General features: G+C 44.1%; 3 protein-coding genes across 53 annotated transcripts; 1 reads left to right on the top strand and 2 right to left on the bottom strand.

The window, feature by feature from the left end:
- Positions 1 to 643: 643 nt before the first annotated feature.
- LOC118375206 (GTPase IMAP family member 8-like) lies at positions 644 to 7526 on the bottom strand. Of its 50 annotated transcripts, none has more exons than XM_052503094.1 (11): positions 7279 to 7510; positions 5771 to 6117; positions 5342 to 5575; positions 4970 to 5077; positions 4415 to 4834; positions 4281 to 4370; positions 4191 to 4235; positions 3628 to 4030; positions 3379 to 3444; positions 2536 to 2750; positions 644 to 2159 (listed from the first exon to the last, which is right to left on the bottom strand). In XM_052503094.1, the coding sequence occupies exons 1-11, from the start codon at positions 7442 to 7444 to the stop codon at positions 1200 to 1202; spliced, it is 3054 nt and encodes a 1017-aa protein (XP_052359054.1). In that variant the 5' UTR covers positions 7445 to 7510; the 3' UTR covers positions 644 to 1199. The 50 variants fall into 50 exon arrangements, with proteins under 50 accessions (XP_052359054.1, XP_052359057.1, XP_052359067.1 ...); XM_052503097.1 differs by having other exon boundaries at positions 3628 to 3985; XM_052503107.1 differs by lacking the exon at positions 4281 to 4370 and having other exon boundaries at positions 4191 to 4280; positions 4790 to 4924; positions 7279 to 7526.
- Positions 7527 to 11381: 3855 nt separating this feature from the next.
- Positions 11382 to 14497, bottom strand: LOC127919491 (HMG domain-containing protein 4-like). 2 transcript variants are annotated; one of them, XM_052503089.1, is made up of 6 exons: positions 14317 to 14497; positions 13552 to 13735; positions 13218 to 13354; positions 12611 to 12835; positions 12016 to 12144; positions 11382 to 11693 (listed from the first exon to the last, which is right to left on the bottom strand). In XM_052503089.1, exons 2-6 carry the CDS (start codon positions 13724 to 13726, stop codon positions 11649 to 11651), a joined length of 711 nt encoding a protein of 236 aa, XP_052359049.1. In that variant the 5' UTR covers positions 13727 to 13735; positions 14317 to 14497; the 3' UTR covers positions 11382 to 11648. The 2 variants fall into 2 exon arrangements, with proteins under 2 accessions (XP_052359049.1, XP_052359048.1); XM_052503088.1 differs by lacking the exon at positions 14317 to 14497 and adding an exon at positions 13912 to 14147.
- Positions 14498 to 17549: 3052 nt separating this feature from the next.
- Positions 17550 to 21169, top strand: LOC127919490 (heme oxygenase-like). The gene is made up of 7 exons (XM_052503087.1): positions 17550 to 17665; positions 17924 to 17972; positions 18485 to 18596; positions 18924 to 19139; positions 19563 to 19835; positions 20105 to 20222; positions 20423 to 21169. The coding sequence occupies exons 2-7, from the start codon at positions 17926 to 17928 to the stop codon at positions 20578 to 20580; spliced, it is 924 nt and encodes a 307-aa protein (XP_052359047.1). The 5' UTR covers positions 17550 to 17665; positions 17924 to 17925; the 3' UTR covers positions 20581 to 21169.
- Positions 21170 to 22411: the final 1242 nt, after the last annotated feature.

The raw sequence follows: 22411 nt of genomic DNA, 5'->3' as shown, positions 1-22411 counted from the left end.
CCACGGCCGGCTCCCTCCGTGCAGGCCAACAGTGGTGCGCTCCATGGCCGGCCAAGGTTTTGGGCTTTTCTAGGGCATTGTAGATGAGCATAAGCATCTGTCTGTGGTTCCAAAGGGTCAAAGGTTGCATGTTCGAATCCAGTGATATAAAGTTGTTTTGTTTTAAGCCTATGCCAAACCTTAATCGTTACATGAACCATTCATGTTAACGCCTAAACTCAACCTCAAACACATTGAAATTTGACGTTTGAGAAACATGGATGAACGTCTAATTCTGACGTGAGACTGTGAGAGCTTGTAGGGTGAACTACGGAGGCCCCTGAGGATCAGATCACACAGGGGAGAGGTGGTTGGTGTGGTAGGGGGTGGTGTCCTAGACCTGCTCTAACCAGACCAACTGATACAAGAGGCCTGGAGGGTGAGGCAAAGCAGTCTGGGACATGGAGATAATACCCCCTTGCCTCTGCCTCCCCTCTGGGTTTTATTACATATTGTAGGCCTTCAAACCCAACTGAATGATATTATCATGCAATGTGTTTTATTAGCATTAATAAACCCATTAACTATATGCACAATAGTAGTTTAACATTTATAGAAACCATGTTGAATGTAATTTGAATAATAATGACGTAGCACATGTGAGTTATTTAACAAGTCATAATTGTAATAGCTGGAAAAGAAATACAACAAAACATTGAAATAGTCAATGAGAACCGGTATTTGCTGCAAAACAACTTAAACATCAGTATATGTTGTACAATGTTACCAACATTATATTCACAGATATACAATATTACCAACATTATGTTTAAGCAATAAGGCCCGAGGGGGTGTGGTATATGGAAAATATACCACGGCTAAGGGCTGTTCTTAGGCACGACGCAACGTGGTATATAGCCATGGTATATTGGCCATATATCACAAACCCCCGAGGTGCCTTATTGCTATTATCAACTGGTTACCAATGTAATTAGAGCAGTAAAAATAAATGTTTGTCATACCCGTGGTATACTGTCTGATATACCATGGCTGTCAGCCAATCATCATTCAGGGCTCGACCAACCCAGTTTATAATCACAGATATATACAACGTCTGCACGGTCACAGGTGGATATATATCATAGGTAGAAACCTATCAAATAATCTCTCATAACATGCTGTACTGTACATCCATATCAACGTGTGCGGATCTGACTCTCTCACTCTGTTTTCAACACCTTGTCCAAGATTTCTCCTTCTATTCTCCCTGTGGCATCTGTCTCTTCTGCTGAGTTCTTTGTCTGGCTAAACCTCCTTCTCCCCACCTCAGTGACCACAGATCCAGCAGTGGCCCCTATAGCTCCCCCTATGGGCCCTCCAAAGAACACGCCCACCACCCCACCCAGCAGCGCACCTCCAGCCGTCAGCTTGGGGACCTTACTCGCTCCCGCCCCCACCTTCTCCCACACCGAGCGAAGGAGCGACGAATACCATGCAGGAGAGGACGAGAGCGAGGGAAGATTTTCCAATTCCAGGGCGCTCACACTCTTCTCCGCCTCCTCTCTCGTTCTCTCATTCTCCTCCTCATCTTCCTCTGTCTCTCTCAAGGGCTGCATGGAGTAGGAATGAAGCGCTTGTCTCTTCACCTCCTCTCCTCTTCCCCTCACTATCTCCTCCTGTCTCTGTCTCACCCTATCCTCCGCCTCCTGGAAGAGCGGACAGGAGAAACACTCTCCTCCTCCCTCTCTCACCGTCTGCTCCACCTTATCCAATAACTCCCCCACACTCCTCCTCTTCCTCTCCTCCTCGCCTTCTCCTCCGCTCCCTCTCTCCATCACATGATACCGATCCCCACATCGTTTAACCAACTCTAACAAATCTCTCCTCTGGCTGGAGATATACTTCTCCACTCCTTCCACTCCCACTTTCCCGCTCTCCTTCAACCGATCGGAGTGAGTGAAGAGGACCAGGGTGTGGGTCCGGACCGCCCCGGGACCAAAGACTTTCTCTAGGGCCCCTAGAGCCTGCAGCTCTGCCTGGGCTGGTTGGTCTACGGGGACACAGAGGATGAAGGCGTGGGGGCCAGGGGCCGAGAGGGCCACACAGGACGACAGCTGGGAGCGGACCACATCGGGAGGGTGCTCGGAGCGGAACCAGTCTGGAGTGTCCACCACTGCCACCTGGAGGTTAGAGGGAGGATAAAGAGGAGGAGAAGAGGATTTGTTGAGGTCTGAAATTACTGACATGTAGCTAGTCATTAGAAGGTCACTACTATATTGATTTTACTGACGCAAAAGTTCAACTTGACCCCCATTTACTGTGAAAGTGTTTACAGTCATTAACACTATAACATTCTTAGACATAATACTTGATGGGTTTCAGTTTGAAACAAGTCAAACTGCAGACCTCAATAGAAGTCAATAGACCTCAATAGAAGTCAATAGACCTCAATAGACCTCAATAGACCTCAATAGACCTCAATAGACCTCATATTATTCAATGATTAAGAAAATAGAAACCCAATAAAGCTGTAATAACGATTAAACAATCACTAACCCGTCTCCCGGCAACGAGGGCCCTGCTCTTCTGACAGTCCTGAGTGACGGCTGTGGTAATGTCTGGTCGAGACACAAACTCCTCCCGCCCCAGTATGATATTACCTGCTGCACTCTTCCCTGACCCTGACCTACCCAGCAGAACCACACGCAACTCTGACTGGGAGGAGGAGGAGGTGGTTGTCTTCTCTCCAATGCTGTTGATTCTGTGGCAGACTGACAAGGACAGACAGTATGTTTAGATCACTCCAAATCTGTTGATTCGGTGGCAGACTGACAAGGACAGGCAGTATGTTTAGATCACTCCAATGCTGTTGATTCTGTGGCAGACTGACAAGGACAGACAGTATGTTTAGATCACTCCAAAGCTGTTGATTCTGTGGCAGACTGACAAGGACAGACAGTATGTTTAGATCACTCCAATGCTGTTGATTCTGTGGCAGACTGACAAGGACAGACAGTATGTTTAGATCACTCCAAAGCTGTTGTTTCTGTGGCAGACTGACAAGGACAGACAGTATGTTTAGATCACTTCAATGCTGTTGATTCTGTGGCAGACTGACAAGGACAGACAGTATGTTTAGATCACTCCAAAGCTGTTGATTCTGTAGCAGACTGACAAGGACAGACAGTATGTTTAGATCACTCCAAAGCTGTTGATTCTGTGGCAGACTGACAATGACAGACAGTATGTTTAGATCACTCCAAAGCTGTTGATTCTGTGGCAGACTGACAAGGACAGACAGTATTTTTAGATCTTTCTCACATTCAGATGAAATGGGGGAAAAGTTAAAGAACACCATAATTGACATTGTTGTGTTACACTGAGAAGTATGTGACTTACAGGTATTAACAACTTTCTGGGCTGGTTTTGCTTCGATTTCGGACAGCTGTGAGAGTATATCGCCCTCTAGAGACAAAAAGATTACAACAGAGTTACAACAGAGGAACACAGTCTAGTGAACAACCCTTCATTGCCACACATTACTTTCAGTGTCAAAGTAGTTTGTTTGAGCTTGGTTTGAGTAATGGACATATATATCCATACCGAAGTGTGACTAGTGGACAGTTTCCATACAAAATGGGTCTTTACCTTCAGTCAGATGGAAACTAGGGATCCTTGTGAACAGTGCTGGACCACCATTCTGGGTTTTTTTTGACTGCTGCTGTTGTGCTGGTGTTGATTGAAGACAGTTAACCAAGGGTTTCACAGTCACTTTCTCTTCCATATCTTCCCCCTCTTCCCTTCTCCTCTCAATCTCTTCTTCTCTTTTCCTCTCCATCTCTTCCCTTCTCCTCTTGATCACTTCCCTCTCTTCCTCTCTTCTCCTCTCTATAACAGAGTTAGGTGTAACCTCTCTTTTCCTGTTTCCCCAATATCTGCGTGTCTCTGTGTTGGTGACGCGTCTAGATTCCAGTTCCCTCTCTCTCCCCCTCGCTTGTTCTTCCACCTTCTCCTTCAGTTCCCTCTCTCTCCCCCTCGCTTGTTCTTCCACCTTCTCCTTCAGTTCTCTCTCTCTCCCCCCTCGCTTGTTCTTCCACCTTCTCCTTCAGTTCCCTCTCTCTCCCCCACCTCTCCTTCAGCTTGTTCTTCCACCTTCTCCTTCAGTTCTTCCACCTCTCTTCCCCTCTCTCTCCCCTCGCTTGTTCTTCCACCTTCTCCTTCAGTTCTCTCTCTCTCCCCCTCGCTTGTTCTTCCACCTTCTCCTTCAGTTCCCTCTCTCTCCCCCTCGCTTGTTCTTCCACCTTCTCCTTCAGTTCTCTCTCTCTCCCCCTCGCTTGTTCTTCCACCTTCTCCTTCAGTTCTCTCTCTCTCCCCCTCGCTTGTTCTTCCACCTTCTCCTTCAGTTCTCTCTCTCTCCCCTCGCTTGTTCTTCCACCTTCTCCTTCAGTTCCCTCTCTCTCTTCCTTCTCTTCTCCATCTCATCTTTTCTTCTCTTCTCCCACTCTTCCTCTATTTTTCTCTCCATCTCTTCCTTCTCTTTCCTGCTCTTCCTTCTCTCATCCCTCTTTATCTTCTCCATCTCTTCCTTCCAGTTTTCCATCTCCTCACTCTCTTCCCCTCTCTTGATCTCTTCCCTCTCTTCCTCTCTTCTCCTCTCTATAGCAGAGTTAGGTGTAACCTCTCTTCTCTGGCTTCCACAATATCTGCGTGTCTCTGTGTTTGTGACGTGTCTAGATTCCAGCACAGTCTCTTTCTCCTCCACTTTGTACCTCTTCAGTTCCCTCTCTTTCTCCCTCCCTTGTTCTTCCACCTTCTCCTTCAGTTCCCTCTCTCTCCCCCTCCCTTGTTCTTCCACCTTCTCCTTCAGTTCCCTCTCTCTCCCCCTCCCTTGTTCTTCCACCTTCTCCTTCAGTTCCCTCTCTCTCCCCCTCCCTTGTTCTTCCACCTTCTCCTTCAGTTCCCTCTCTCTCTCCCTCCCTTGTTCTTCCACCTTCTCCTTCAGTTCCCTCTCTCTCTCCCTCCCTTGTTCTTCCATCTCTCTCTGCAGGGTGTTTTGTCGTATGTAGCATCCTCTGTTCTTTTGTACCATGTCCTCCACCTGAAATAAAGCACAGTGCCTCAAATATACAATACCAACAGGGTGGTTATACGTATTTGCAACATTCCGTGGACATAGTAATAAAGTATTTGAAAGTGATGTGTCAATAAAGTGATTTGTCAATAAAGTGATGTGTCAATAAAGTGATGTGTCAATAAAGTGGGTGGGTCCTACAAGTTGACAGAAGAAGCACATACAGGCACTACATCAATTGGATCCACTGTCATCACTATCATTATAAGATGGAAGGGTTGTCATGGTTACCTTCTCCAGCAGCTCCCTGACCTGCTCCCTGTCCTGCGGTCGGCGGTTGTTGAGGACGTGGTATTGGCCCCCACACCTGTCAATCACCTCCCTGAGCCCAGGGTCCTCTCCCTCCAGGTACTGCCCCGCCCCCTGGCCCATCAGGTAGTCTCCACAGGTGAACAGCACCAGGGTGTGTTTCAACACCCCCTCCCCAAACACCTCTTCCAGCTCAGCGGGCACTCTGTGCTCCACCTGGATCAATTAAAACGATGCAAATACATGGTATTCATAAGCACAATGTGCATCATTAAGTCAAACAAAAGGAAATAACACAGAGACTGTTCAGGACTCACAACACCGTAGTAAAACTACATGACAAAACACCAGAGACGCAATAACAAAGAAACATAGAACTTCTCTGAACGATTAGAGAATTATTAGACCCACCTCTGTGAACTGGCCGACAGGAACCAGCAGCAGGAAGGCGTGTGGCCCCGGGGCAGCCAGCTCAAGTACCCTCTCTGTCTCCTTCCTCACCCCAGCCTCCATGTGGCCCCCGCTCCAGTACCAGCGAGGGGCCTCCACCACGGTCAACCTCCGGCCCTCGGAGGCCCCAGGCCTCAGCTGGCAAAGCCTGGGGGAAGAACCAGAGGAGGAAGGAGAGCCGGAGGAGGACTGGCCCAGGAGGGTGTCTCCTGACAGGGTCTTGCCACAGCCGATGGTCCCGAGGAGGACCAGGCGGAGCTCTGGCTCTGGAGTTCTGGCATGGCTGCCGGGGAGGACGTCAGTCATAGCTGAAAGAGAGAGAGATTAGTTACAGATACTGAAGAGGTATTACTTACAGTACTTACAGCTCAATGGTCAAGATGATGTTCATTCGTGTGAATAAATGACTTTGTTCTCCATACCACTAGTTATCAGCGTGGGAATAACAAGGGCGTGTGTCTTTGTGTGTAGCCGCAGGCTTCTCTCTCACACCCAGTCTGTCTAACTGCCATGATTAACACACCTGAAAGTTCAACTGGAAATGTGGGCTGGGTTGCCTCTTGTCTTATCATCTAACCTGGGTCAGTCATCCTGTGGCAATTATCATTCAAAAGATAACCCAGAAGAGGTGTTACAAATAAATGCTTACTGTCAGTGAACACCTTTGAAGCAGTGTGTCTGGTGTGTGTGTATCTATCTTTCAATTGGAATGTGTGTATCAGAGATGCAAAGATTCAAGTTACAGGTGAGGTATTGTCTGTGTTCACTGATCTGCCTGTGTAGTGTCAAACCAAATGTTCTCCCCCATCTCTCTTTCATTGTGTGTGCATGCATCATGTGCACAGGTGACCAATTTCCAGCCACACCCCCACACGCCTGCCAGGCCTGTCCAACGACATACCCCTGCCAGGCCTGTCCAACTACATTCTGTTCAGAACAACGTGCGGAGTAATACTCAAACACACAATGTACACTGCAAGCTCACAGCACCAGAACATAAAAACCGCACAAACAGTACGACATATACAGCATATGTAGATCTACTTCAGTTAGACACGCCCTGACAACCTGTTGTTTATGTCCCGTGTTTCTAACCACAGACGACCATGTCCTGTGAACTCTTAACACTCCTGTTCTCCTATAGCAGGGAAACTGGACCAGACCTGATGCTGTGCATTATGATCAGTTTAAACAACCATATCGTTTACTGCCTACACATGGCAGGGTGGCATTGCATCAGGGGTTGAGGTCAAATGAAGACCTCCGCGAGGTGTAGGAGAAACAGTACTGTAGCAACAGCTTCACTTTCACAGGCGTCTTCGATTTAGATTAGATCATGTGAAATATGAAGAAATTCAAGGCTTTTAAATACCTTACAGTCTATGATATGTTCCGTTTTAAGAACCCTCCTGGCTGACATACACGGTACACACATCAACCACCTAAATCTACTGAGGTATCCCCCTTACCCAGGTAGGAGTTTGTTGGAACGGGTTGCTGGGTTTTCTGTCTGTATCCCTGTGTCTTCTCCTTCCTTCTCTCAGATGAACCCAGTCGCTCTGAACCGGCTTGTCTCTCCTGTGTAACCCTCCTCACCTCTATCAGTCTGTTATGGCAACACCTATCCTTCCTCATCAACCTCTAAATACAGCCAAACTACATGGATTAAGGAGTGTCGGTATTAGGGAGTCACCGGTCTACCTAGTACACCCTCCCTTTCTCGCGCACGCTGAAACACACCAACATTCTCTGGCTCTATTGTTCAGAGGCCACCAGGTATTCCGTGGAGAGGCTGAGTGGTAAACAGTGACACTCACGCCAAACGTTCACCACAGCCAATGAGGGGTACATGGGTGGCGATGGCCTACGCTGAAGAGAGTGGGTACCAATCTAGAGTACCAGTCAAAAGTTTGGACACCTTCTCATTTAAGAGTTTTTCTTTATTTTTACTATTTTCTACAATGTAGAATAATAGTGGACATCAAAACCACCAAATAACACATACAGAATCATGTAGTAACCAAAAAAAATTTTAACAGATCAAAACATATAGCCACCCTTTGCCTTGATGACAGCTTTGCACTCTTGGCATTCTCTCAACCGGCTTCATGAGGAATTCCAACAGTCTTGAAGGAGTTCCCACATATGCTGAGCATTTGTTGTCTGCTTTTTCTTCACTCTGCATTCCAAACCATCTCAGTTGGTTTGAGGTTGGGTGTTTGTGGAGGTCAGGTCATCTGATGCAGCACTCCATCACTCACCTTCTAGGTCAAATAGCCCTTAAACAGCCTGGAGATGTGTTCACGGTCATTGTCCTGTTGCTTCACGGTGGGAACCACACATGCAGAGATCATCCGTTCACTAACTCTGCGTCTCACAAAGACATGGAGGTTGGAACCAAAAATCTCAAAGTTGGACTCATCAGACCAAAGGAAACATTTCCACCGGTCTAATGTCCATTGGTCGTGTTTCTTGGTCCAAGCAAGTCTCCTCTTCTTATTGGTGTCCTTTAGTAGTGGTTTCTTTGCAGCAATTCAACCATGAAGGCCTGATTAACAGTCTACTCTAAACAGTTGATGTTATGCTGTGTCTGTTACTTGAACTCTGAAACATTTATTTGCACTGCAGTTTCTGAGGCTGGTAACTCTAATGAACTTATCCTCTGCAGCAGAGGTAACTCTGGGTCTTCCTTTCCTGTGGCGGTCCTCATGAGAGCCAGTTTCATCACAGCACTTGGTTTTTGCAACTACACTTGAAGAAACTTTCAAAGTTGTTGAAATGTTCCAGATTGACTGACCTTGTCTTAAAGTAGTGGCGGACTGTCGTTTCTCTATGCTTATATAGGGCTGTTCTTGCCATAATATGGACTTGGTCTGTCTTCTGTATACCATCCCTAACTTGTCACAACACAACGGATTGCCTCAAAGGCATTAAGTAAAGAACTTCCAGAAATGACTTTTTAACAGGGCAGGTAAGGGTGCGGCTGGAGGTTCTTTACAAGTCCACCATCAGATTTGTCACCAATGCTCCTTATAGGACACATCACTGCACTCTATACTCCTCTGTAAACTGGTCATCTCTGTATACCCGTCGCAAGACCCACTGGTTGATGCTTATTTATAAAACCCTCTTAGGCCTCACTCCCCCCCATCTGAGATATCTACTGCAGCCCTCATCCTCCACATACAACATCCGTTCTGCCAGTCACATTCTGTTAATCAAGGCAAAGGGTGGATACCTTGAAGAATCTCAAATATAAAATATATTTTGACTTAAACTTTTTTTTAGTTACGACATGTTTCCATGTGTTATTTCAGTTTAGTATTCACTATTATTCCAGTGTAGAAAATAGTAAAAGTAAAGAAAAGGCCAGGAATGAGTCCAAACGTTTGACTGGTACTGTATATGTGATGGGACATTACGAGCTAGATTAGTTCTACGGGTGTGGTTGAATATCTGTACAGCAGGACGCACCGTTTTGGAATGTTAACAGAAATAGGCTACGTAGAACAAACATGCCTCTTTGACATGTAGAACCAGGAATCACATTGGCTCTATTCATGGCACTTCTAGTCGATCTGCAACGTTCAACAACTTCTGGCAAATGAACGTGGCCCTGGAAAATTATACCCAAGTAGCAAGATACCCACTGCAGTGTTTTACAGTTCTAGAACCAAACCCACTGCAGTGTTTTACAGTTCTAGAACCAAACCCACTGCAGTGTTTTACAGTTCTAGAACCAAACCCACTGCAGTGTTTTACAGTTCTAGAACCAAACCCACTGCAGTGTTTTACAGTTCTAGAACCAAACCCCTGCAGTGTTTTACAGTTGTAGAACCAAACCCACTGCAGTGTTTTACAGTTGTAGAACCAAACCCACTGCAGTGTTTTACAGTTGTAGAACCAAACCCACTGCAGTGTTTTACAGTTGTAGAACCAAACCCACTGCAGTGTTTTACAGTTCTAGAACCAAAACCACTGCAGTGTTTTTCAGTTGTAGAACCAAAACCACTGCAGTGTTTTTCAGTTGTAGAACCAAACCCACTGCAGTGTTTTTCAGTTCTAGAACCAAAACCACTGCAGTGTTTTTCAGTTGTAGAACCAAACCACTGCAGTGTTTTTCAGTTGTAGAACCAAACCCCTGCAGTGTTTTACAGTTCTAGAACCAAAACCACTGCAGTGTTTTTCAGTTCTAGAACCAAACCCCTGCAGTGTTTTACAGTTCTAGAACCAAACCCACTGCAGTGTTTTACAGTTCTAGAACCAAACCCACTGCAGTGTTTTACAGTTCTAGAACCAAACCCACTGCAGTGTTTTTCAGTTCTAGAACCAAACCCACTGCAGTGTTTTACAGTTCTAGAACCAAACCCACTGCAGTGTTTTACAGTTCTAGAACCAAACCCACTGCAGTGTTTTACAGTTCTAGAACCAAACCCACTGCAGTGTTTTACAGTTCTAGAACCAAACCCACTGCAGTGTTTTACAGTTCTAGAACCAAACCCACTGCAGTGTTTTACAGTTCTAGAACCAAACCCACTGCAGTGTTTTACAGTTCTAGAACCAAACCCACTGCAGTGTTTTACAGTTCTAGAACCAAACCCACTGCAGTGTTTTACAGTTCTAGAACCAAACCCACTGCAGTGTTTTACAGTTCTAGAACCAAACCCACTGCAGTGTTTTACAGTTCTAGAACCAAACCCACTGCAGTGTTTTTCAGTTCTAGAACCAAACCCACTGCAGTGTTTTACAGTTCTAGAACCAAACCCACTGCAGTGTTTTACAGTTCTAGAACCAAACCCACTGCAGTGTTTTACAGTTCTAGAACCAAACCCACTGCAGTGTTTTTCAGTTCTAGAACCAAACCCACTGCAGTGTTTTTCAGTTCTAGAACCAAACCCACTGCAGTGTTTTTCAGTTCTAGAACCAAACCCACTGCAGTGTTTTACAGTTCTAGAACCAAACCCACTGCAGTGTTTTACAGTTCTAGAACCAAACCCACTGCAGTGTTTTACAGTTCTAGAACCAAACCCACTGCAGTGTTTTACAGTTCTAGAACCAAACCCACTGCAGTGTTTTACAGTTCTAGAACCAAACCCACTGCAGTGTTTTACAGTTCTAGAACCAGAAGAAGCACTCTGGCGCCTCCGGTATTGTCTGACATCCTGTCAGTCTAAAAACATGTGGCTGTTGTGAGAACAGACACTGACAGTCTAAAAACATGTGGCTGTTGTGAGAACAGACACTGACAGTCTAAAAACATGTGGCTGTTGTGAGAACAGACACTGACAGTCTAAAAACATGTGGCTGTTGTGAGAACAGACACTGACAGTCTAAAAACATGTGGCTGTTGTGAGAACAGACACTGACAGTCTAAAAACATGTGGCTGTTGTGAGAACAGACACTGACAGTCTAAAAACATGTGGCTGTTGTGAGAACAGACACTGAGTCAGATGAGTCAGAGCTCAAAAGTGGAAATGATTATCTTAAATAGTCAAAGTATTTCATCTGGAACAATAATCCATGAACCATTGATTAGAAGCTCTTGCCAAGTTGGATAAATATCAAAACGAGTGCATGAACAAAACACGTTTTAATTGAACAAATGAAACTAAACAAATGGTTTATCTTTCAAATTCAATATGAACCCAGATAACTTTGGAGGTAAAGTAGAGCGGGACGTGCAGATTGGGACGTTCGCTTAAAAGCCCCTCTTAAAACAAACGGCTTACTTATCCCCCATCCCTTCAAAAGGCCCCAAACAGACAGGAAGGAACATCTTCAAAGTATGACAACGTCCTGTTTGCCCTGGTTAAGGCTCTTCTCCTCATCAGACAGACTTCACAAACCAGGCATCACATAGGCAATGTTGTCCAGAGTCTCTGCCTAGAAGAAAGATGGGGATAATAGAAGTTGGTGGTGAGGGTCCTAATCATTTGACAGCTACTGAATGTGTGTATGTGTGTGTGTGTGTGTGTGTGTGTGTGTGTGTGTGTGTGTGTGTAAGTGTAAGCCTCACCAGTGTGTGTGAGTGTGAGTGTGAGTGTGTGTGTGTGTGTGTGTGTAAGCCTCACCAGTGTGTGTGTGTGTGTGTGTGTGTGTCACCAGTGTGTGTGTGTGTGTGTGTGTGTAGCCTCACCAGTGTGTGTGTGTGTGTGTGCCTGTGTGTGTGTGTGTGTGTGTGTGTGTGTGTGTGTGTAAGCCTCACCAGTGTGTGTGAGTGTGAAGGGCAGCTGCGTAGCTCGGGGACCAGAGAGGTGAGACAGGCCAGGGGAACCAGGGCACACAGTAGAGAGTCCAGTAACACAGACAGACTACCTGACACTGCCATCATCTCCTAGAGAGATACAGAAAGAGACACCGACAGGGAAAGAGACAGAAATAAAGGGAGGGTCAGGGCCAAAGAGAGCGAGATTCATCAAACTATCAGCAACTTCAATCAAACAATGTTATCATGACATGTCTGTATTCAGTAGCCTTTCAGTGTTATGACAATCAAACAATGTTATCATGACATGTCCGTATTCAGTAGCCTTTCAGTGTTATGACAATCAAACAATGTTGTCATGACATGTCCGTATTCAGTAGCCTTTCAGTGTGAGGACAATGAAACAATGTTATCATGACATGTCCGTATTCAGTAGCCTTTCAGTGTGAGGACAATGAAACAATGTTATCATGACATGTCCGTATTCAGTAGCCTTTCAGTGTGAGGACAATGAAACAATGTTATCATGACATGTCCGTATTCAGTAGCCTTTCAGTGTGAGGACAATGAAACCAACAGTGTTCAACCAGCCCACCTTAGTTCCCTGAAGCCGGTGGCCAATGTGAGACAGCGATTCCCCCAGCAGCTGTAGGTGGGCCGCTGCGTTCACTGGGTCTACCTCAGGCCCTGTCAACATGGGTGAGTCTGTGGTATCAGGGGTCATGAGACTGCAACTAGCTGTAGAGGCCTCCGCTCTTATCTCGTTCTGCTGGTCGTCCATGTACATCCAGAACGAAGGCATGGTAGACTCCTCCCTACTCTGGGAGAGGGGGGGGGGGATGAGTAAGAAGCAGAAAAGAAGATCAGTGGAAGGAAACTTACCAAGCACTGCCCTCTGCTGTCCATTTTACACAATAACACCTAGAAGCTGCTCTTTTAGACACAGATCTAGGATCAGTACACCCTCCCTATATCCTTAACATTAATCACTAGTGGGGAAATGCTAGACATAATTTAGATCAGTGTCTAGAGGGCAACTTGGTCTTCCTCTTACTAACCATCTCCAGAAAGAGGCCTTAGTCCCCAGGTGAATCTCAATTCCTCTCTCCTTGACTCCTTCTTAAACCTCATTAGAGGAGAATGTCTGAGGCTGCAAGGAATCAAGGACATAAAATGGAGACTCACCCCACCTATTCACTCACTTCCTCAAATCTCTCCCCTTCTGTCAACCATTCGTCTGGTGATTCACAGGTCTGGTGGTCGTACTGGTGATGGGAGAGAACATACAACTCCGGTCCTGCACTGCCATTGGTCCAACTGTGGGGGTGGGTGTGGTCACCTGTAAAGAGTACAGAACAGATGCAGCACCTATGAGATTGAGACAAAATTACAGGGAGATGTGCGTCCCAATGGTACCCTATTCCTTACATAGTGCACTAGTTCTGACCATGGTCAAAAGTAGTGCACTATGTAGGGAACAGGGTGCCATTGCTCCAAATTTCATAGTCACGCTCACGATGTATTCGCGTTCCAAACCTGAATGTCTCCTCTTCTTCTTGTATGACTTCTTGCATTTGCGTTCTTTGACAACAAGTTGTTCCTCATCCGCCACTAGGTCATCATCCTCATCCTCATCTCTCAGGAAATCTTTGTAGGATCTTTTCTTCTCTCTCTGACTGCGACTGGTCACAAGGCCCACCTCTCCCTCCATTTTCTACACCTGGGAAAGAGAGGCAGTAATATAGACATTAAAATCGATGCACATAACATGATACAATGTATAGGTTCAAATATACTGAATAGGCTAAAGAAGCTGCTTGGGCACACTGGCAAGAATATGCATTTGAACCTGCTAACAGGTGCATTCTACCACCTCTAAACAAACACTCTGCCTACCTGCTCCGCACAAATGTAAACGCAGTACGGAGGTGGCTCTGTTGCTCAACCACTCGCGGTAATTTCGATTATGAAATAGCTATGTGTTTTTCAACAACGAATTGGTAGCTGAACAGGAGAGCTCCGTTTTGGCTTTCCGATGTGTCGACAAAGAACTGACGGACCATCTCCAAACTTCACCCACCGCTTGTCGCCATCTTTGAAGAGTTCAAAGTTTGCTGCGCTCACAAGCGCAGGATAACGCACCCCGTGGGTGAAGGCGCATGGTTTACGTAACATGAGACATTGGCCTACACTTTTCAAAGAGTAACAAAATCAGTATTATTTGTGAAAGTATTATTTTCAAAACATTGCAATGTATGTTACAATTTTGCCGTGTGATTAAATGCATATGTTTTTACTCACAGACTGTCAGGCTAGCTTATTCTACTCAATTTATCGTTAAATCGTTGCTCCATAATTTCCTGAATTTGAAGTCTCCTTCGCTGGTGGGATGATTTCAACACCATTGGAATGCGAGTCCCTGCTGATACAAATTCCGCGGACTCATGTTTAGGAAATGGTCGAATCGTTCTCACACCATTTGCTCCCCTTCCCTCACGTCCACATAGTCGCTGAATCACGGTAAGCGTTCAAAGCAATATTCTTATCGCTGACTGCTTCCGCATAAAATCACGTCCTAAACCTTTATGACTAATTATTTTATTGCTACAATTTAGCACACCAGTTAAACGCAATCTATATATTTGGCTGCATTGTTGCAGACTTGCAGGTTGCAACAAAGTTACAGTTATGGATTATTCTCCATTAAATAAATTAACCTTTAAATCAAATATTATAGCATCAAAATCGAATAATTATACCCTTATTAACAATATCATATATGAATCATCAACTGATATTAGACCCAAGAGGGAATTAAATAGTAATAGTTGTTTACTTCTCAGTGTGATACATCATTGCCAAATTGCCACTGCCATTTCCAGGCATGATTGAGAGCTTTGTTGTGACAGAGAGAGGGAGGTTGACTTGGCAGTCAGAGATTAAGTCAAACAGCATTGCAGCACACTGTGTGTACAGAATTTAGTTACACTGTTAACAATTAAACCAACAGGTGTCTTTTTTATTTATTTATTTGACCTTTATTTAACCAGGCAAGTCAGTTAAGAACTCCTTATTTTCAATGACGGCCTAGGAACAGTGAGTTAACTGCCTGTTCAGGGGCAGAACGACAGATTTGTACTTTGGCAGCTCGGGGGGTTTGAACTCGCAACCTTCCGGTTACTAGTCCAACGCTCTAACCACTAGGCTACCCTGCCGTCTATTCATCTTTCTTTACCCATGCTAATTGAATGTACTGTACAGTACATCCACAGAGACTAACATTAGTCTAGTGGACGGAGGGTGAGGAGTTCAACAAAATAATACTCAACTATAAAGTACAGTACATCCACAGAGACTAAAGTTAGTCTAATGGAAGGAGGGTGAGGAGTTCAACAAAATAATACTTAACTATAAAGTACAGTACATCCACAGAGACTAAAGTTAGTCTAATGGAAGGAGGGTGAGGAGTTCAACAAAATAATACTCAACTATAAAGTACAGTACATCCACAGAGACTAAAGTTAGTCTAATGGAAGGAGGGTGAGGAGTTCAACAAAATAATACTCAACTATAAAGTACAGTACATCCACAGAGACTAACGTTAGTCTAATGGAAGGAGGGTGAGGAGTTCAACAAAATAATACTCAACTATAAAGTACAGTACATCCACAGAGACTAAAGTTAGTCTAATGGAAGGAGGGTGAGGAGTTCAACAAAATAATACTTAACTATAAAGTACAGTACATCCACAGAGACTAAAGTTAGTCTAATGGAAGGAGGGTGAGGAGTTCAACAAAATAATACTCAACTATAAAGTACAGTACATCCACAGAGACTAACGTTAGTCTAATGGAAGGAGGGTGAGGAGTTCAACAAAATAATACTCAACTATAAAATACAATGTACATCCACAGAGACAGTAAAGTTAACGTTAGTCTAATGGAAGGAGGGTGAGGAGTTCAACAAAATAATACTCAACTATAAAGTACAGCACAAGGTGCTATAACCTTAAAGGGTTCTTCAGCTGTCCCCATAGGAGAACACTTTGATTAACCTTTTTGGTTGCAGGTAGATTCTTTTTGGTTCCAAGTAGGCTAGAACCCTTTTGGGTTCCATGTAGATCCCTTTCCATAGAGGGTTCTACATGGAACCCGAAAGTGTTCTACCTGGAACCAAAACGGGTTCTACCTGCAACCAAAAAAAAGGTCAATGGGGACAGCTGAAGAACCCTTTTGGAACCCTTTGTTCTAAGTGTGTATTTGAACAGTGGACTTCGAGTTCACTGTGTCTGTGACTCTGTCTTATTTGAGCTAGACATTACACTTGAACATCAGGAGAGTGCAATGTCAGCGAGTCCATTATGAAATGTTGCTATGTATCAGAAAAATAATGACACATAAACCACAATGTGACTTGTACATTGGGTAATTGTTCTTACCTCTTCTGCATTTAGTGTTAGGGAATTTACAGTATTTCACGAGTTTATGGAAAATGTATTCAATCACATGTATTTCATTACCTTTTTTAATATGTATGTATATATATTTTTTATTTTTTTACCTTTATTTAACTAGGCAAGTCAGTTAAGAACAAATTCTTATTTTCAATGACGGCCTAGGAACAGTGGGTTAACTGCCTGTTCAGGGGCAGAACGACAGATTTGTAACTTATTAGCTCGGGATATGAACCTTTCGGTTACTAGTCTAACCACTAGGCTACCCTGCCACCCCATATATATATATATATAATGGACAGTAAACCTAACACAAAGAGCCAACTAGCGAACTTCAAGTAGCAAACTTGAATCATCAAACATGAGATTACTACCACTTCTTGACAAAACACACCATAGTCATGTGATTGTGCAGTGTTGTTTACACAGAGTCTGGATTTCAACACTCCTCCCTCTGCTCCCCAGAGTGCTGAAGTTACACTGTCATGTTTAGTTAGTGCTGACTTCTGATCCCTCCTCCTAGCCTACATTCCTGTCACCATTCCATGTTGTTCCTAAAGTTGCTCTGTCATGATTAGTCCTAGTCCCTCCATACTCCCCAGTTGTCCATTGCTATTCCCTCACTCCTCCCTCTTGTTTCCAGGGTGGTAAAAAGTGAGTCATGTTTACTCTTGGTCCCCCTCCCTCCAGTTTTCCATTTATATTCTTAAAGTTGCCCTGTCATGTTAAGCGCTGGTCCCTCCCTCCAGTTTTCGATTTATGTTCCTAAAGTTGCCCTGTCATGTTAAGCATTGGGCCCTCCTCCCTCCAGTTTTCCATTTCTATTCCTAAAGTTGCCTTGTCATGTTAAGCGCTTGTCCCTCCTCCCCCAGTTTTCCATTACTAGTATTCCTAAAGTTGCCCTGTCATGTTTAGTCCTTGTCCCTCCCTCCACAATGTTCCCATAGCTGTTCCTAGCAGAGCTGTTGTTGAGTCAGGTTTACTGCTTCCTGTTTCTCTCAGCTCAGCTAACCCGTGAAAGAGAAGAAGGGAGGGAGGAGGGGAGGACAGTATAAAGAGAGGTAGACCGGAGAGGAGGCACACAAAGTAAGGATTGTACACTTAGGAAAAGAGAGAGAAAGAGAAGGAGAAGACAGTCTCTCATTGTGGGAATATAACAACAAAGAAAGGACCAACTATTGAATAACTTGTGAACTGGTGAGTGAAAAAACTGATTTACAATTTGACTTTTGTGCCATTTCTGGGTCATAGCTTTCAGTCATAACTTTCTATAGCAACTGACATTGCAATTCCTGTTTGAGTCATATAGCAACATGCAAGTATCTGATGTGTGATCATTTTAAAGGCTTATTGTCAACATGTCATGTTTATACGGTTTATACTGTGTTATAGCTCAGACAGTATGGCAGCGTATTATCTCAGTCATATTGATGCTTTTCTCTGTTGTGTACACAGATATGGAGACAGACAAGAAGATGCAGACACAAGTGGAGCTCACAGACAGGTAAGGCTGCAGTATACATACTACTGATTTCTGTGTTTTGATTGAACTTAGCAGACAGTTAACATACGCTGTCTCTGTGCTGGTCTCTACCAAGCATATGAAGATCTCAGACAAACTAAACTGTTTCTTGTGTTATTAAGTGGCTTAGAAACATGCTGCTTTTGCAAGAGGCAGCGTTTCAAGGGGTGTTCTTCTGAGTAGGTGTCTATTGCTCTGATCTACTTGCCGTCACCTGCAGTATCTTATCCCCATTAGCAGTTAGCCTCCATTGATAGACCCGTGTTGGTTTTCCACCTCTAAGTGATATGTCACCCAGCTGTCCTATATGTCAGTGGGCATTCCCCCTCTCATCCTTCTGTCAATCATCACTCAGTGTGTAAGACAGTCTTTATCACAGATTGAAAACAGAAGTTAACATGACCCCCCCCATCTCTCTCTCTCTGTGTGAACAGAATGCTGTAACTTTACAGGTTGAATACAGGGGTTAATGTGTTTTCCTCTCTCTCCCACAGTGATCTGTCTGAGCAGATTAAGGCTGTGACCAAGGACAGCCATGTCAGAGCAGAGAACACTGAGCTGATGCTGGCCTACCAGAGAGGAAACGTCAGTCTGACACAGTACAAGGTAATCAATCATTAACATATCATTAACAGAGGCAAAGATTCATCTCTGTTTTAAACCTCTTCTGCATGTTAGTAAATGGAGATACTAGCAAGTACAACGCAATTAGTCTTATGATTCCTTATCTACACTGTAATTCCCATCAGTTGATCCGAATGTTCCATGTGGACATGCAACATTTTTCGAGCTGGAGCGCCATGCATCATCATGCTCCATCATTCTATCATGTGCTGCTATCAACTGTTGTGGGTCAAGGTACTGTGTTTTGTGTATAATGGAAGTATTGAGACTAACCCTAGTTTATATCCTTTCCTTGTCTCCTTTCCTCAGCTTCTCCTGTGCTCCCTCTATGAGATCTATCAAGCACTAGAGGAAGCTCTGGACAACAACTCCAACCACCCGAGTGTCGCGCCTATATACTTCCCCCTGGAACTGGCACGGCTGGAGTCAGTGGAGAGGGACCTGGAGCATTTCTATGGGCAGGACTGGAGAGAGAAGATTGTTGTACCGGCTGCCACTAAAATATATGCCCATAGACTCAGACAGGTGTGTATTAAACTGGACTGGTCTGTGGAAGTTGAATCGTACCATAATGCTTTATAACAGGGTTTCCCCAACTCGGTCCAGGGGCCTCCCCTGGGTGCACATTTTAGTTTTTTCCCCAGCACCACACAGCTGATTCAAATAATTACCTCATCATCAACCTTTGATTATTTGAATCATCTGTTTAGTGCTAGGGGGAAACTAAACGTGCACCCAGAGGAGGCCCCTGGACCGAGTTTAGGAAACCCTGCCTTATGTAACCATGAAGGGGGCAAATGAGGGTTTCAAAAATCCAATGTAAATTCAGCCAAATGTTAGTTGAGATAATAAAAATTGTAAAAAATTGGTTACTTGGAATGGGTTTATAGTGCATTCACACCAGTGACTGTACTGACTCTCTCTCTCCTTCTCTCCTTCCCTCCACAGATCGGCGAAGACAACCCTGAGTATCTAGTGGCCCACGCGTACACCCGCTACCTCGGCGACCTATCTGGCGGACAAGTCCTTGGCCGTATTACTCAGAAGTCTCTGGGGCTGAAGGGTGGCGAGGGTCTGTCGTTCTTTTCCTTCCCGGGCGTAAGCAGCCCCAACCTGTTCAAACAGCTGTACAGGAGTAGAATGAACAGCATAGAGCTGGAGGAGGAGGAGAGGAAAGGAATGCTGGAGGAGGCTGTCAGAGCCTTCGAGTTGAACATCCAGGTGAGGAGGAGGAGGAGAGGAGAGGAGTGGAGGAGGAGAGGATGGAGGAGAGGAGTGGAGGATGAGGGGGGGGGTGACGAGGAATAGGGAAACAGGACAGTCATGGTTTAGGGGGGATATAAGGTTAGATATTAGGGTTGGTGTTCAACTATAAGCTAAGTGAGTGCCATTTTTCGTTTTTTTTTTTTTTTTTTTTTATGACCTTCTTGGCTCTTCGTACATATGATGACTGACTTTTGACTGATGTCTTGCCTCTGTCTGTGATGCAGGTCTTTGACGATCTTCAGAAGATGGTGTCTGTGACAGAGAGGGAAAGTGAGGTCATGCATACGACAACCAGAAATAGATGCACAAGACACACGTCGACACATTCCAAACTGGCTGATGGTAAGTTACGCACACACAGAGATACACACACACAGGCATAGACACACACACACGCATAGGCACATGCATGTGCGAACGCATGCACGCACACAGACACCACACGCACGGACACACACACACGACTTAATATGATGACAGTGATATTTAGTACTTCTGCAGTTAGTGTGTTAGATAATACTAATAATTCCTCCTTTTCTCAGGAGAGAAACTGACTGCTAGATCCCTTCAGATCCAGACCAGTCTGGTCAACGCATCACCCCTCTTCAGAATGGTGCTGGGGATCTGTGTCGCCCTGGCAACGGTTGGCATGGGAATGTATGCTTTTAAAGTTGTAAAGAAGTGTTTTCAGCAAAGTTGAATCCGTCCATAACAGAAGATTACCCTAGACCTAGATGATGTTGGGAGTATTTTTGTACTTTAAAGACTTTAAAGAGAATGAAGGACCCCATATTGTATAATGTTGTTAATCCTAAATAGTTTTAAAAGTTGTTAAAAAAGGAAATACTGTACAGAAGTAAGTAATAACTTAGTAATATAAATTCTTATAGTTCCTGTGTTGTATGTAGCCACATTAAACTATGAGTTAGGATGTGTATGGTATTGATACATGTCCGTGTGTCTGACTGGCAGTACTGACTCAATGTCCACCAGTATAAAATCACTAGTACACTAGAAATAGACTAGTACTCCTGAACATTTAGTGACATTTCTGAATCATTTATCAATGTCACTGTGAAAATGAGAGCAAAATGAAATCTATCCTTTTTCATTTACAATCTCAAGATGTAGCCATTACTACTGTAATATTTCTACCTGTCAAATCCATTTTTGTAAAGTCAGTTATACTGTTTGTGAAATTTGTTCAACAAAAATATTTGTATATATTGTATATATTTGTACATTTTTTAATAAAAAGAGTATACCATGTGGGGTATAAAATGCACAGATCATTTCTTCATCGTCTACATGATTTCAAATCCTTTCCTCTATCAACATCCAACCACAGAGTAACAATATAGATTGAACATGTAATTTTATCTCAATCAGTGTGCATAAAAAGTTAAATTAATATACTTCAAAATGAAGAAAACAAGAATAAAATAGGAACAAAAAATATCAGGCTGTTCCAGTTCTGTGGAACAGAGTCTTGTCTTGTGGGGTTTCTAATCAGAAATGCTAAGGCGCAAATCCCATCCTTCTATTTCCCAAATAATAACAGACAAATTAGATAACAATGTCAGGCTGTTAGAATTCTCTTCTAGTATACGAGTATTGTGGTGATAATAGGCTTTAGAAGCCCCTTCATTACATTTCCTTCTGAAGATGTTGCGAATCCTCCTCATCAGCTTTGGTTTGTCATGCTCCACTTCCTGTCCAGCAGCAGTCCTCGAAGACAGAAGGCTGGTCATCTTATTTGAAATGTGGTGCTGGTGGCTCAGAACGAGGTCCTCATTCTGCTGTGATTTCTGCTCTAATGCCTCCTGGCAGGTGCCAGAAGAGGTCAGTGGCTCAGTCTGACACAGCAGCGTGGGCTTTTTCCTTGCTTCTTCAGCCAGTCTTCTTGAACAAGAACTTGGAGTATGGTTCTCCATCATACTCTGGGAAAGTCAATAAGTCCTCATTCTGCTGTGTTTCTGCAGCAAATGTCTCCGGTCAGGTGCCGAGCTAGAGGTCAGTGGCTCAAGTCAAACACAGCAGCGTTGCTTTTACCTTGCTTCCAGCCTGTCTTCTTTGAACAAGAACTTAGAACATAATAATAATATAATAATATATGCCATTTTCCTGGCGCTGTTATCAATTTCTTCACAAATGATCAGGTCTATAATTATCAAACATGGGTGGTCCCGGAATCGAAACACAGACTGGCGTTTAAGCATTAAAACCAACTAGCCACAGAATAACATTTCTAGGCAACATGGTTCTCCATCATATAACAGTAATAAGTCCTCCTCCTTGTTCTGCAAAATGTCAAGACATCCTGTAACTCATAGAGCCTCTCCCAGTCCTCCTTGCGTGAGTTTCCTGGCAAGAACATTTTAATAAATCTAACCTCCCCTGACAGAGCCATTCAGTAACCATCTTATCAGCAGGTTCGCTCATGATGTTCCTGGCCACTGTTGGTCAATTTCTTCAACAAATGATCAGGTCTATAATTATCAAACATACATTAGTAATGACAAGGAAACACA

The sequence above is a fragment of the Oncorhynchus keta genome, unplaced genomic scaffold (assembly GCF_023373465.1).
Source record: "Oncorhynchus keta strain PuntledgeMale-10-30-2019 unplaced genomic scaffold, Oket_V2 Un_contig_16796_pilon_pilon, whole genome shotgun sequence".
Lineage (NCBI taxonomy): Eukaryota > Metazoa > Chordata > Actinopteri > Salmoniformes > Salmonidae > Oncorhynchus > Oncorhynchus keta.
This window is presented reverse-complemented; position numbering and strand designations above follow the sequence as displayed.

Coding starts and splice junctions, on each gene's coding strand:
- LOC118375206 (XM_052503090.1), bottom strand. CDS start 7,444: ATGAGGAAGGATAGGTGTTGCCATAACAGACTGATAGAGGTGAGGAGG. Junction 4,031..4,190: donor AGAGAGAACTGAAGGAGAAG/GTGGAAGAACAA, acceptor CTGAAGGAGAAG/GTGGAAGAACAAGCGAGGGG. Junction 2,160..2,535: donor CCCTCGTTGCCGGGAGACGG/GTTAGTGATTGT, acceptor TCTAACCTCCAG/GTGGCAGTGGTGGACACTCC.
- LOC127919491 (XM_052503089.1), bottom strand. CDS start 13,726: ATGGAGGGAGAGGTGGGCCTTGTGACCAGTCGCAGTCAGAGAGAGAAG. Junction 13,355..13,551: donor GAAGAAGAGGAGACATTCAG/GTTTGGAACGCG, acceptor TACTCTTTACAG/GTGACCACACCCACCCCCAC. Junction 12,836..13,217: donor AAGGGGAGAGATTTGAGGAA/GTGAGTGAATAG, acceptor CCCCTCTCCCAG/AGTAGGGAGGAGTCTACCAT.
- LOC127919490 (XM_052503087.1), top strand. CDS start 17,926: ATGGAGACAGACAAGAAGATGCAGACACAAGTGGAGCTCACAGACAG. Junction 19,836..20,104: donor CCTTCGAGTTGAACATCCAG/GTGAGGAGGAGG, acceptor TCTGTGATGCAG/GTCTTTGACGATCTTCAGAA. Junction 20,223..20,422: donor ACATTCCAAACTGGCTGATG/GTAAGTTACGCA, acceptor TCCTTTTCTCAG/GAGAGAAACTGACTGCTAGA.